Consider the following 13,501-nt stretch of genomic DNA (forward strand, 5'->3'; position numbering starts at 1 on the left):
ACCTCATCTGTAAAATGGGGATTAAGACTGTAAGCCCTATACGGAACAGGGACTGTGTTCCACCTGATTTGCTCGTAACCACCCCAGTGCTCAGTACAGTGCCTGGCACATAGTAGGCGCTTAACAAGCACCGTCAATATTATTATTATAATCTGGGCTTTGAGTGGTGCTTTAGGGATGGGAGGAATATCCATGAGGGAGGCTGTTCTTGACCTTCTTGGCCTAGGGAATAATGGGGGAAAACCTTTAGGAAGAACAGGGAGAAAAATTAGGTGTGTTGGGGTGACGTCAACCGGGGCCGGGGACTGGCGGCAGGGAGTCTCAACAGTCCGCCTTGATTGGAACTGCATTACATGCAGGGAACTCGGTCCTATTGGACTCTCCCAGGCGCTTAATACAGTGCTCTGCACATAGTGCTCAATAAATATGATTGATTGAACTAAGGGATTGCACAGGATAGCCATAGGGTTAAGAGAGGATGGGGGAAGAGAGAAGACCTTGAAGCCCAGGATTAGGAGTTTGGATCTGATTCTGAGAGGATTGGGAAGGATAAAAAGATAAAGGAAGATGAAGTATAGCAAAGCAGTGTGACCCAGTGAAAAGGACGCAGGCCGGGGAGTCAGAGGACCTAGGTTCTAATCCCGGCTTTGCCACTTGTCTGCTTTGTGACCTTGGGCAAGTCACTGTACTCAGCACTGGGGTACAAGATAATCAGATTCAAGCCATGTCCCTCCTGGGGCTCACCGGCTAAAGAGGAGGGAGAATGGGTATTGAATCTTTATTTCACAGATGAGGTAACTGAGGCACCGAGAAATTAAGTGACTTGCGGGTAAGCGGTGGAGCCAGAATTAGCATCCAGGTCCTTCTGACTCCCAGGCCCGTGTCTCTCCACTAGGCCATATTGCTTCTCAGTCAGGCTCTTGTTAAAACTTGGAAATTCAGTCCATAAATACCATATTTATGTAAATCCTGCTTATGCAGTATTTATTAAGAGCTCACTGTTCTAATAGTATTAGCGGCATGCATTTTGCGTAACACACGATAGTAGCTAAGGGTAACACAGTCTCTGTCCCCAAGGAGCTTACAGACTAATAGGGAGGGGGAAAGCTAATATATGAATAAAATATTGCCTCGACTTACAGGTGTATTACAAAAGTTGCTGGGGAGACCAGTATGAATGAAATGACCAGGAGAGCAAGTGTAAAGTCATGGAAGACTTCATTTAGAAGTGGATTTTGAATAGGTCTTTTTTTAAAGAGCTTTCTTTCATTCATTCATTCATTCATTCAATCGTGTCTATTGAGTGCTTACTGTGTGCGGAGCACTGTACTAAGAGCTTGGAAAGAGCTCTTCCCCCGATTAGACCGTATGCCCCGTCAGTGGGCAGGGACTGTCTCTATCTGTTGCCGATTTGTACATTCCAAGCGCTTAGTACAGTACTCTGCACATAGTAAGCGCTCAGTAAATACTATTGAATGAAAGTGCAGTTCGGGAATAGATAGAAAAGATCCCCACCCAACAAGGGGCTCACAGTCTAGAAGGGGGGAGACGGACAACAAAACGAAACACGTAGGCAGGCATCGATAGCATCAAAAATAGATAAATAGAATTGGAGATATATACACATCAGTAATAGAATAAAAAGAGTAATAAATACGTACAAATATACTCAAGTGCCGTGGGGAGGGGAAGGGGGTAGAGCAGAGGGAGGGAGTAGGGAGAATGGAGAGGGGAGGAGGGACAGAGGGCTCAGTGTGGGAAGGCCTCCTGGGGGAGGTGAGCTCTCAGTAGGGTTTTGAAGAGGAGAAGAGAGTTAGTTTGGTGGATGTGAGGAGGGAGGGAAATCCAGGTCAGAGGTAGGACGTGGGCCGGGGGCCGACGGCGGGACGGGCGAGAACGAGGCCCCGTGAGGAGGTGAGCGGCGGCAGAGGAGCAGGGTGTGCGGGCAGGGCTGGAGAAGGAGAGAAGGGAGGTGAGGTAGGAGGGGGCAAGGTGATGGAGAGCTTGGAAACCAAGAGGGAGGAGTTTTTGCCCGATGCGAAGGTTGACGGGCAACCACTGGAGATTTTTGAGGAGGGGCGTGACGTGCCCAGGGCGTTTCTGTAGAAAGATAATCCGGGCAGCGGAATGAAGTATAGACCGAAGCGGGGAGAGACAGGAGGAAGGGAGATCGGAGAGGAGGCTGATGCAGTAATCCTGTCGGGATAGGATGAGAGATTGTACCAGCTCGGTAGCAGTCTGGATGGAGAGGAAAGGGCGGATCTTGGCGATGTTGTGAAGGTGAGACCGGCAGGTTTCGGTGATGGATTGGATGTGTGGGGTGAATGAGAGAGCGGAGTCAAGGATGACTGAGAAGCAGTGTGGCTTAGTGGAAAGAGCACAGGCCAGGGAGTCAGAGGACCTGGGTTCTAATCCTGCCTTCATCATTTGTCTGCTGTGTAACCTTAGGCAAGTGAGTTTACTTCTCTCTGCCTCAGTTCCCTCATCTACAAAATGGAGACTCACTACCCATGCTCCCTCCTACTTAGAGAAGCAGCGTGGCTCAGTGGAAAGAGACCAGACTTGGAAGTCAGGGGTCATGGGTTCGTATCCCAGCTCTGTCACTTGGCAGCTCTGTGACTATGGGCAAGTCACTTAACTTCTCTGTGCCTCAGTTACCTCATCTGTAAAATGGGGATTAACTGTGAGCCTCACGTGGGACAACCTGATTACCCTGTATCTACCCCAACGCTTAGAACAGTGCTCTGCACATAGTAAGCGCTTAACGAATACCAAACTTACTTGGAATGTGAGCTTCATGTGGGACCTGATTGTCTTGTATCTACCCCAGCGCTTAGTACGGTGCTTGACACATAGTAAGCATTTAACAAATAAAAATAATAATAATAACTGTAATATTAAGCACTTACTATGTGCCGGGCACTCTACTAAGTGCTAGGATGGAGACAAGCAAATCGGGTTGAGCACAGTCCCACGTGGGGCTCACCGTCTCAATCCCCATTTTACAGATGAGGTAACTGAGGAACAGAGAAGTTAAGTGACTTGCCCAAGGTCACACAATAGACAAGTGGCAGAGCCAAGATTAGAACTGGATTAGCCCCCAGGTCCGTCTGTCTCCCAGTCCCATTCTCTATCCACTAGGCCATGTTAATTATTATTATGAAAAATGTGATTTTGATAATAATAGTAATGATGGAATTTGTTAAGTGCTTACTATGTGCCAAGCACTGTTCCAAGCACTGGAGGGGGGATACAAGGTAATCAGGTTGTCTCACGTGGGGCTCACAGTCTTCATCCCCATTTTACAGGTGAGGTAAGTGAGGCCCAGAGAAGTGAATTGACATGCCTAAAGTCACACAGTTGACAAGAGGCGGAGCCGGGATTAGAACCCACGCCCCCTGACTCCCAAGCCCGTGCTCTTTCCACTGAGCCACGCTGCTTCTACTTTTAAGTGACTACTGTATTAGTCAGCCCATTACATTCAGTGAGAGAGGAGAGAAACAGATTGTGGGTGCTTGCAAAGCATTTTAGTAGGTGCTGAATGAACGGTCCCCGCTCAGAATTGCACCTGGAGAGTTTTTAGTCGTCCACCAGTCTCGGCTACAGGAGGGAGAGTCGAGCAGAGGCCTGGCCATTCCATTCCTAGCTTGGCCAGTGGCTAGCGAGTGGCAGGAGATCTGCTGCAAGCCAAAACTCCCCTGCGCTGGGCAGCGGCGGCACGGGAGAGAGTCCAGGGCGGAGACTCGAGTTTACTGCGCGGAAGAAGTCAGCGGTAAACCACTTCCGTATTTTTACCGAGAAAACCCTATGGATCCACTAATGGAACGATGGCAGACGGAGAACGGGGCGTTCTGGGAGAGACGCGTCCATGGTGTCGCTACGGGTCGGAGACGACCCGACGGCGTGAGGCGAGACCGACGTGGACCGTAGAGGAAGATATTGGAAAAATCTAAAAGGGACAGATGGTCATCGTGATCCTTGTGTCCCCTCAACGGCCGAAGCTTCCCTTTCTTGGTCTTAAAGTCAGTTTCTCCTGTTCATCCCGTTTCAGACTCTGGCCCTTTTGGAGGAAGAAGAAGACATAAACCAAGTCACGGATTATTTCTCCTACGAACACTTCTATGTCATCTACTGTAAATTCTGGGAACTAGACAGTGACCATGACCTCTACATCAACCAAACCGATCTATCGAGATACAACGATCAAGGTCAGTGGGGTTTGCAGTGGGGGTCGACGCACGGGCCTCGAGGGAGGAGGTTGCGATTGCGTAAAATTACCCGCAGCCCACTGCGGGAGACGGCCCCTTCTTCATAGAAAAAGCTAGTGGATTGGTCATTTCAGGGTAGCCTGTGATTAAGATGGCGATGCCTTGAGAAGCAGCGTGGCTCAGTGGAAAGAGCACGGGCTTGGGAGTCAGAGGTCATGAGTTCAAATCCCAGCTCTGCCACTTGTCAGCTGTGTGACTGTGGGCAAGTCACTTCACTTCTCCGTGCCTGTTACCTCATCTGTAAAATGGGGATTAAGATTGTGAGCCCCACGTGGGACAACCTGATTCCCCTGTGTCTACCCCAGTGCTTAGAACAGTGCTCCGCGCATAGTAAGCGCTTAACAAATACCAACATTATTATTATTGAGTTTAATTTTCTTTCCAGTTTAAAGAGCGGGAGGCGGGGAGTGTAGCGGGGAGGAGACAAATAACTGACTTAATCTAAGAAGACAGGTTCGCAGCTCTTTAAATGATTACATGTTGGTGCCTGTGGTTTTCATAACTCAGTTGACTGCAACCGGTTGTAAATATTTAATGGCGGACGCGTCTCTTGAGGCGCGAGGTTTACCAAAGCCAGGATCAGAGCAAATGGGAGGGCAGGCAGGGTAACTGTATACAGTCCAAAGCCAAGTAAGGTCGGCAAGTAAGTACCGAAGCAGTGTGGCTCAGTGGAAAGAGCCCGGGCTTGGGACTCAGAGATCATGGGTTCGAATCCCGGCTCTGCCACTCGTCAGCTGTGTGACTGTGGTCACTTAACTTCTCTGGGCCTCAGTTACCTCCTCTGTAAAATGGGGATTAACTGTGAGCCTCACGTGGGACAACCCGATGACCCTGTATCTCCCCCAGTGCTTAGAACAGTGCTCTGCACATAGTAAGCGCTTAACAAATACCGACATTATTATTATTACCCAGAGCTCCAAAGCTTTGTGGCCTGGAAACACAAAGGAACTTGTCATCCTAGTCCCAAATCAGCAGCCCCTCCAGCTCCTTTTTCTTAGAACCTGTTTTTTTCCACAAAACTCTCTGGCCTCAAAACAGGAGGAACTTGTCATCCTAGTCCCGAATCAGCAGCCCCCACAGCTCCTTTTTCTTAAAACCTATTTTTTCCCCCTCTGGTATTTGTTTAAGTGCTTACTATGTGCCAAGCACTATACTAAGGGTTGAGGTAGATAGAAGCTAGTCAGGTGGGACACAGTATTTGTCCCACATGGGGCTCATAGTCTCGATCCCCATTTTACAGATGAGGGATCTGAGGCACAGAGAGGTGAAGTGACTTACCCAAGTAAGTATCAGCTGTGTGACCTTGGGCAAGTCACTTAACATCCCTCTGCCTCAGTTATCTCATCTGTAAAATGGGGATTAAGACTGTGAGCGCCACGTGGGACAATCTGATTACCTTGTATCTACCCCAGCGCTTAGAACAGGTGCTTTGCACATTTCAAGGGTTTAACAAATGCCATTATTATTATAGTAAGCGCTTAAAAAATGTCATTATCATTGACAAGCCTTCTGGAATCTAATGGGAAGAGCTTGTGTCTGGGGGTCAGAGGACCTGGATTAGAATCCAAATCCCAGCTCCGGCCTCCACTTGCTGGGTGACTTTGGGCAAGTCACTTCACTTCTCTAGGCGTCATTTTCCTCATCTGTAAAATGGGGATTAAATCTGGGAGCCCCTTTTGGAACAAGGACTGTGTGTGACCCAGTGTCTCTCATCTACCCCAGTGCTTAGTACAGTGCCTGGCACCTAGTAAACACTTTACAAATATCATTATTATTATCAACATCATCATTCTGATCCCAGCTCTGCCACCTGCCTGCTGGGTGATCCTGGGCAAGTCACTTCATTCATTCAATAGTATTTATTGAGCGCTTACTATGTGCAGAGCACTGTACTAAGCACTTGGAATGTACAAATCGGCAACAGATACAGTCCCTGCCCTTTGACGGGCTTACGGTCTAATCGGGGAAGACGGGCAGACAAGAACGATGGCAATAAATAGAGTCGAGGGGAAGAACATCTCATGAAAACGATGGCAAATAAATAGAATCAGGGTGATGAACATCTCATTAAACAAAATAAATAGGGTGAGGCAGATATATACTTCACTTCTCTGTGCCTGAGGTTCCTCAATTGTAAAGTGGGGATTAAATCCTGCTCCCTCTTACTTAGACGGAGAACCCCATATGGAACGGAGACTGTGTACAACCTGGTTATCTTGTATAATGATGATGGTATTTGTTAAGCGCTTACTATGCGCCAAGCACTGTTCTAAGCGCTGGGACAGATACAAGGTAATCCGTTTGTCCCACGTGGGGCTCACAGTCTTCATCCCCATTTTCCAGATGAGAAAACTGAGGCCCAGAGAAGTTAAGTGACTTGCCCAAAGTCACACAGCTGATATATGGCAGGGCGGGATTAGAACCCACAACCTCGGACTCCCAAGCCCGCGCTCTTCTCACTAAGCCCCGCTGTTTCTCCTCCCAGATGCTGAGGCTGCTTGTATCTACCCCAGTGCTTAGTATAGAGCTCGGCACAAAACAAGTGCTTAACAAGCACCATGATTACTAGGTCCTGGGAGAGAGAGGGGGACAAAGAGAGGTAATTGAGCAGAAGAGCCTCACACTCGATAAAGCTCCGAACCAACTCTGGGAGGATAGAAAAATACTTCCGCCCCTCCGGTGATGCTTTCACTCATTCATTCAGTCAGTCATTCATATTTATTAATAATAGTAACTGTGGTATTTGTTAAGTGCTTACTATATAATAATGCTGGTATTTGTTAAGCGCTTACGATGTGCAGAGCACTGTTCTAAGCGCTGGGGGAGATATAGGGTAATCAGGCTGTCCCACGTGAGGCTCACCGTTAATCCCCATTTAACAGATGAGGTAACTGAGGCACAGAGAAGTGAAGTGACTTGCCCACAGTCACACAGCTGACAGGTGACAGAGCCGGGAGTCGAACCCATGACCTCTGACTCCGAAGCCCGGGCTCTTTCCACTTAGCCATGCTGCGCACCAGCAAATTCATTCATTCAATAGTATTTATTGAGCGCTTACTATGTGCAAAGCACTGTACTAAGCGCTTGGAGCGTACAATTCGGCAACAGGTAGAGACCATCCCTGGTCAACGACGGGCTCACTGTCTAAACGGGGGAGACAGAGAGCAAAGCAAAACGGAACAAAACAAAAACAAGACAACATCATCAAGATAAATAGAATCAAGGCGATGTACACCTCATTAACAAAATAAATGAGGGGAGGGGAAGGGGAAAGAGCAGAGGGTGGGGGGGAGGGGAGAGGGGGAGCTCAGTCTGGGAAGGCCTCCCAAATTGAGTTGGACACAGTCCCGGTCCCACGTGGGGCTCACAGTCTCAATGCCCATTTTACAGATGAGGTAACTGAGGCCCAGAGAAGTGAAGTGACTTGCTTAAGGTCACCCAGCAGACAAGTGGCAGAGCCGGAATTAGAACCTATGTCCTTCTGACTCCCAGGTCCGTGCTGTATCCACTAAGCCATGCCCCTTCTCCAAAGCGCTTTATTGAGCGCTGTGTGCAGAGCACTGTACTAAGCACTTGGGAGCGTACAGTACAACAGTAAACATTCCCTGCCCATAACGAGCTTACGGTCTAGAAGGTTCTGAGTTCCTTGGCGGAACTGTCTGGGGCAGAGAGCTGGGACCTGCCTACACCAAAGGCTCTCACTAGTTTGCAGAAGAAACAGTTTGAGAAGCAGTCGTTTTAATCACTCAATCATATTTATTGAGTGCTTACTATGTGCTAAGCACCCTACTGAGCACTTGGGAGTACAGTATAACAGTAGACACATTGCCTGCCCAAAATGAGCTCACATCCAAGTAGATAGAGCACGGATCTGGGAGGCAGAGGACCTAGATTCTCATCCGGGCTCCTCCACTTGTCTGCTGTGTGATCTTGAGCAAGTCACTTCACTTCTCTGGGCCTCAGTTACCTCATCTGTAAAATGGGGATTTAAGACTGTGAGCCCCATGTGGGACACGGACGGTGTCCAACCTGATTATCTTGTATAATAATAATAATAATGTTGGTATTTGTTAAGGGCTTACTATGTGCAGAGCACTGTTCTAAGCACTGAGGTAGATACAGGGTGATCAGGTTCTCCCACGTGAGGCTCACGGTCTTCATCCCCATTTTACAGATGAGGTAACTGAGGCCCAGAGAAGTGAAGTGACTTGCCCACAGTCACCCAGCTGACGAGTGGCAGAGCCGGGATTCGAACCCATGACCTCTGACTCCCAGGCCCGGGCTCTTTCCACGGAGCCACGCTGCTTCTCATAGTCTCATAGTAAACACTTCACAGCACTTGTGTATAGATGTGCATATTTACTATTCTTTTTTTTATTAATGATGTGTATATATCTATAATTCTATTTATTTATATTTATGCTATTGATACCTGTCTACTTCCTTTGTTTTGTTATCTGTCTCCCCCCCCCACCCGTCTAGACTATGAGCCTGTTGTTGGGTAGGGATTGTCTCTATCTTGCCAAATTGTACTTTCCAAGTGTTTAGTACAGTGCTCTGCACACAGTAAGTGCTCAATAAATATGAATGAATGAACTTTGCAAATATCGTTAAAAAAGCCACATGAGTTTCCTTTAGACAGACTTCGAGTATGACTGCAATCACAGGAATGTATTTCCAGCCCAGCCCAGTGCTACCCGTCTCTTTTTTTTTTAATGGTATTTACTGAGTGTTTATTTCGTGTTCTAAGCACTGGGGTGGATACGTTAGGTCAAACACAGGCCCTGGGGCCTATTTTCGTTGTTATTAATATCATTATTACTATTATTATACCAGTTAAACTGTGTTCTAAGCACTGGGGTAGGTGCAAGTTAATCAGGTCAGACGCAGTCCCTGTCCCACATGGAGCTCACAAGCTAAGTAGGAGGGAGGAAGATTTAGTCCCCAATTTACAGATGAGAAAACTGAGGCACAGAGAAGTTAAGTGAGGCTCCCAGTCTAAGAATCAGGTTGTAGATAAAAGATACGAGATACAGACCGTACCCATTTGGGGCACGGATATTATCTGCCAACTCTCCCAAGCGCTTATTACAGTGCTCTGTACACAGTCAGCGCTCAATAAATACGATGGGCTGGCCGATCGATCGTCACCGAGCAGCTCACGCGAAGCCCGGCGAATGTTCTAACCACGTGACCGGCCCCTCTCACGGGTGGAAAAAAACAGATTTACAAAAATGAGGTCCACCGGGAGCCTTTTCTAACTAGATGTGGATATTCATTTATTTTCAGCTTCATCGAGCAGAATCGTTGAGAGGATATTCACTGGAGCAGTGACGAGGTAAGAAGAATCTCCCCAGCTGGAGACTGAAAAGAAAACATGAAACCAAGTAAAATTAATGAGTCCAACTCGCCCAGCCTGGGCCCCCAGGGGCACGGTATTGTCCAAATGCCAGGTGGAAGCCACGGAGAGGAAAGCGAACCGTTCAGTCGTATTTACTGAGTGCTTTCTGTGTGCAGAGCACTGTACCGAGCGCTTGGGAGAGTACAACATAGCGATACCTCCACCCCGTCCTCACTCTCCTTCTGAGGCCGTCCCGTAAACCCGCCATCACCGGCTCTGACCGGTGGTCCATCCAGCCCGGTATTCTCTCCCCAGCTGCGGCAACAGGATGCTGGAAGCAGCGGTGTGGTGAATAACGATGAATGACTACGGTACTCGTTAAGGGCCTGCTATGTCCCGAGCGCTGTTCTGAGCGCCGAGGTAGATAGGAGGCAGTCGGGTTGGACACCGTTCTTGGGGCACACAGTCTAAGTTGGAAGGAGGAGGATTCGAATTGTATATTCCAAGCGCTTAGTACGGTGCTCTGCGTAGAGTAAGCGCTCAATAAATACTATTGAGGGAATGAATGAATGAGGATTTCATCCCCATTTTCGTAATAAGGGTACGGGTTAAGCGCTTCCTATGTACCAAGCACTGTAGGCGACAGCAAGCAAGAGGCAGAACCGGGACTAGAACCCATATCCTCGAATCCCGGGCCCCTGCTCTGTCCACTGGACCACCCTGCTTCTCAGTGTAATGTATAGAGGTGAGCTGCCTACAGCCCCCAACTTTTCCTCTTCATCCCTAACTTTCTCTCTATGAACCCGTTTTGCACTCAATCGTTAATTCATTCGTATTTATTGAGCACTTATTGTGTGCAGAGACCTGTACTGAGCGCTTGGAAAGTCCAATTCGGCAGCAGAGACAATCCCCACCCAACAACAGGCTCACAGTCTACAAGGGGGAGACAGGCAACAAGACAAAAGGAGTAGACAGGCATCGATAACATCAAAATAGGCATAATAATAATAATGTTGGTATTTGTTAAGCGCTTACTCTGTGCAGAGCACTGTTCTAAGCGCTGGGGTAGACACAGGGGAATCAGGTTGCCCCACGTGAGGCTCACAGTCTTCATCTCCATTTTACAGATGAGGGAACTGAGGCACGGAGAAGTGAAGTGACTTGCCCACACTCAGCTGCCAAGTGGCAGAGCCGGGATTTGAACCCATGATCTCTGACTCCCAATACACAATTATAGAATATAGACAATTATAGACATAAGGAATTATAGATATATACACATCATTAATATAATGAATTCCTGGTTGCATTATTGGCTGAACCAATTCCTCTTGCCCCGATTCCTCTCCTGACCTTGCACAACTTCTCATGGTAACAGATTCCATGTCTACCACCCACTGATTGGGAACCATCCCTTGGCCATGGCAGGGAATTCCAGCGCCTAATCAATCAGTCATCTGTGGTGCTTGACACACAGTACGCGCTTAACAAATACCATAATTATTATCATTTATTGAGCGTGTACTGTGTGCAGAGCACTATAATAATAACGGTGGTATTCGTTAAGCGCGTACTATGTGCCAGGCACTGTTCTAAGAGCTAGGGTGGACACAAGCAAATCGAGTTGGACAGAGTCCCCGTCCCATTGTGGGGCTCACAGTTTCAATCCCCATTTTCCAGATGAGGTGACTGAAGCACAGGGAAGCGAAGTGACTTGCCCAAGTTCACACGGCAGACAAGGGGCAGAGCCGGGATTAGAACCCATGACCTTCTGACTCTCGGGCTTGAGATCTATCCACTACACCATGCTGCTTCTCTAAGCGCATGGGAGAGTACAGTATAACACCCAAGCACTAGGCCCGAAGAAGGGTTAGGTCAATGATGATGACAACATATGATATTAAATATGATAGTAAGCAGCGTGGCTTAGTGGAAAGAGCACAGGCTTTGGAGTCAGAGGTCATGGGTTCGAATCCCGGCTCGGCCACTTGTCAGCTGTGTGACTTTGGGCAAGTCACTTAACTTCTGGGTGCCTCAGTTACCTCATCTGGAAAATGGGGATTAAGACTGTGAGCCCCACGTGGGACAACCTGATTCCCCTGTGTCTACCGCAGCGCTTAGAACAGTGCTTGGCACATAGTAAGCGCTTAACAAATACCAACATTAATTAATTAGTATGATAATGGTATTTGTTAAGCGCTTACTATGTTCCGGGCACTGTTCTAAGCACTGGGATGGATACAAGTAAATCGGGTTGGACACGGTTTAAATTGGGATGGACACAGTCCCTGTCCCACATGGGGCTCAAGTCTTAATCTCCATTTTACAGACGAGGTCCCTGAGGCCCAGAGAAGTGAACTGACTTGCCCAAGGTCACAGAGCAGATGAGCAGAGTCAGGATTAGAACCCAGGTCCTCTGACTCCCAGACCCGTGCTCTTAACACTAGGCCACGCCGCTTCCCCTACGGTCAGCTGACGGTATTGTGTGTCACTGCCCACACATGGAGAGGATGCCAGGAAGGAGCTGAATAATAATAATAATAATAACAGTATCTGTTAAGTGCTCACTATGTTCTAAGCTCTGGGGTAGGTACAAGGTAATCAAGTTGTCCCATGTGGGGCTCACGGACCTAATGCCCATTTTACAGATGAGGGGATGAGACGGGTGAGGAAACATTTTCTCTTCCTCCAGCCCCCGCGAAGCAGACTCATAAAAAGTCTGTTAGGCGAAGCAGCGTGGCCTAGTGAAGCGATCCCAGGCCTGAGAGTCAGAAGGACCCGGGTTCTAATCCCACCTCTGCCACTTGTCTGCCGTATGCGTCTTCGGCAAGCCACTTCGCTTCTCTGGGCCTCAGTTCCCTCATCTGTGAAATGGGGATTAAGATGGTAAACCCCATACAGGATATTAATTTTGGTATTAGTTAAGCGCTTGACTATGTGGCAGGCTAGTCTCTGCTTGGAGACAAGCAGCTGGACACAGTCCTGGCCCCACGTGGAGCCCCCAGGCTCAATCCCCATTTTACAGATGAGGTAACTGAGGCCCAGTGAAGTGACTTGCCCAACGTCACACAGCAGACACGAGGCGGAGCTGGGATTAGAACCCATGGTTATGTCCAACCTGGTTCGTTTGTAGCTACACCTGTGCTTAGTCCAGTGCCTGGCACCTAATAAATGCTTAATAAATCCTTCTAAAAAATAAATCAAAAGCCATTCTTCCCTTCAGCAGAGAAGATAATACATAAGGCTTAAAGGTAAAAGTGAAGGTTTCCTCCTGCACATTATTTTAATCCAAATTTAGAGCCAAATCTTCTTTCTGATTTAACATCTGCTCAGGCTTTAGTTGGCGAAGTAATCTACTAGGATTTTCCCAAAGGGCACGTCGAGATGCATGAAATATTACAAGAAGCCGCCATCTTTAATTCGCATTAAAATTCGAGTGTAATTTACGTATGACTTCATAGATTTTTATTGTCTCTTGGGCAGTTTTCTAATGAACATTTTCATTAATGCATTCGTGTAGGTTGGTACTTCTTATTATCCCTTTTTCTCCCCCTACCTTTAACTGACCTAGATCCCTTTCACAAAATTGTACAATAGAGAAGGAGGAGGCCCGGATAGCCTGAGAAAAGATGAGGAAGTTGTTGAATCACAGTTGGGAAAACACTGGCACCGATCAGACCGTAAACCCGTCAAAGGGCAGGGACTGTCTCTATCTGTTACCGATTTGTACATTCCAAGCGCTTAGTACAGTGATCTGCACATAGTAAGCGCTCAATAAAGACTAGTGAATGAACTGGCACGTAAATATAACAACAACCGGAATTGGTGAAAATGTGAAAATATTGAGACTCCACTGAGTGCACTGTTCACCAGACTGAGCGCTTGAGAAAGC

At 47.8% G+C, this 13,501-nt stretch overlaps 1 protein-coding gene across 3 annotated transcripts in view; it reads left to right on the forward strand.

Annotated features, from left to right (window-relative positions):
• The window catches only part of PPP2R3A (protein phosphatase 2 regulatory subunit B''alpha), a 114,769-nt gene that overhangs the window by 67,441 nt on the left and 33,827 nt on the right, over positions 1–13,501 (forward strand). For all 3 annotated transcript variants that reach the window (XM_029059712.1, XM_029059729.1, XM_029059722.1), the window contains exons 7-8: positions 4,052–4,208; positions 9,558–9,606. In XM_029059712.1, coding sequence (XP_028915545.1) covers positions 4,052–4,208; positions 9,558–9,606 — 206 coding nt within the window. The remainder of the gene's footprint in view (positions 1–4,051; positions 4,209–9,557; positions 9,607–13,501) is intronic.

This window comes from Ornithorhynchus anatinus, chromosome 1, assembly GCF_004115215.2.
Source record: "Ornithorhynchus anatinus isolate Pmale09 chromosome 1, mOrnAna1.pri.v4, whole genome shotgun sequence".
In the NCBI taxonomy this organism is placed as follows: Eukaryota; Metazoa; Chordata; class Mammalia; order Monotremata; family Ornithorhynchidae; genus Ornithorhynchus; species Ornithorhynchus anatinus.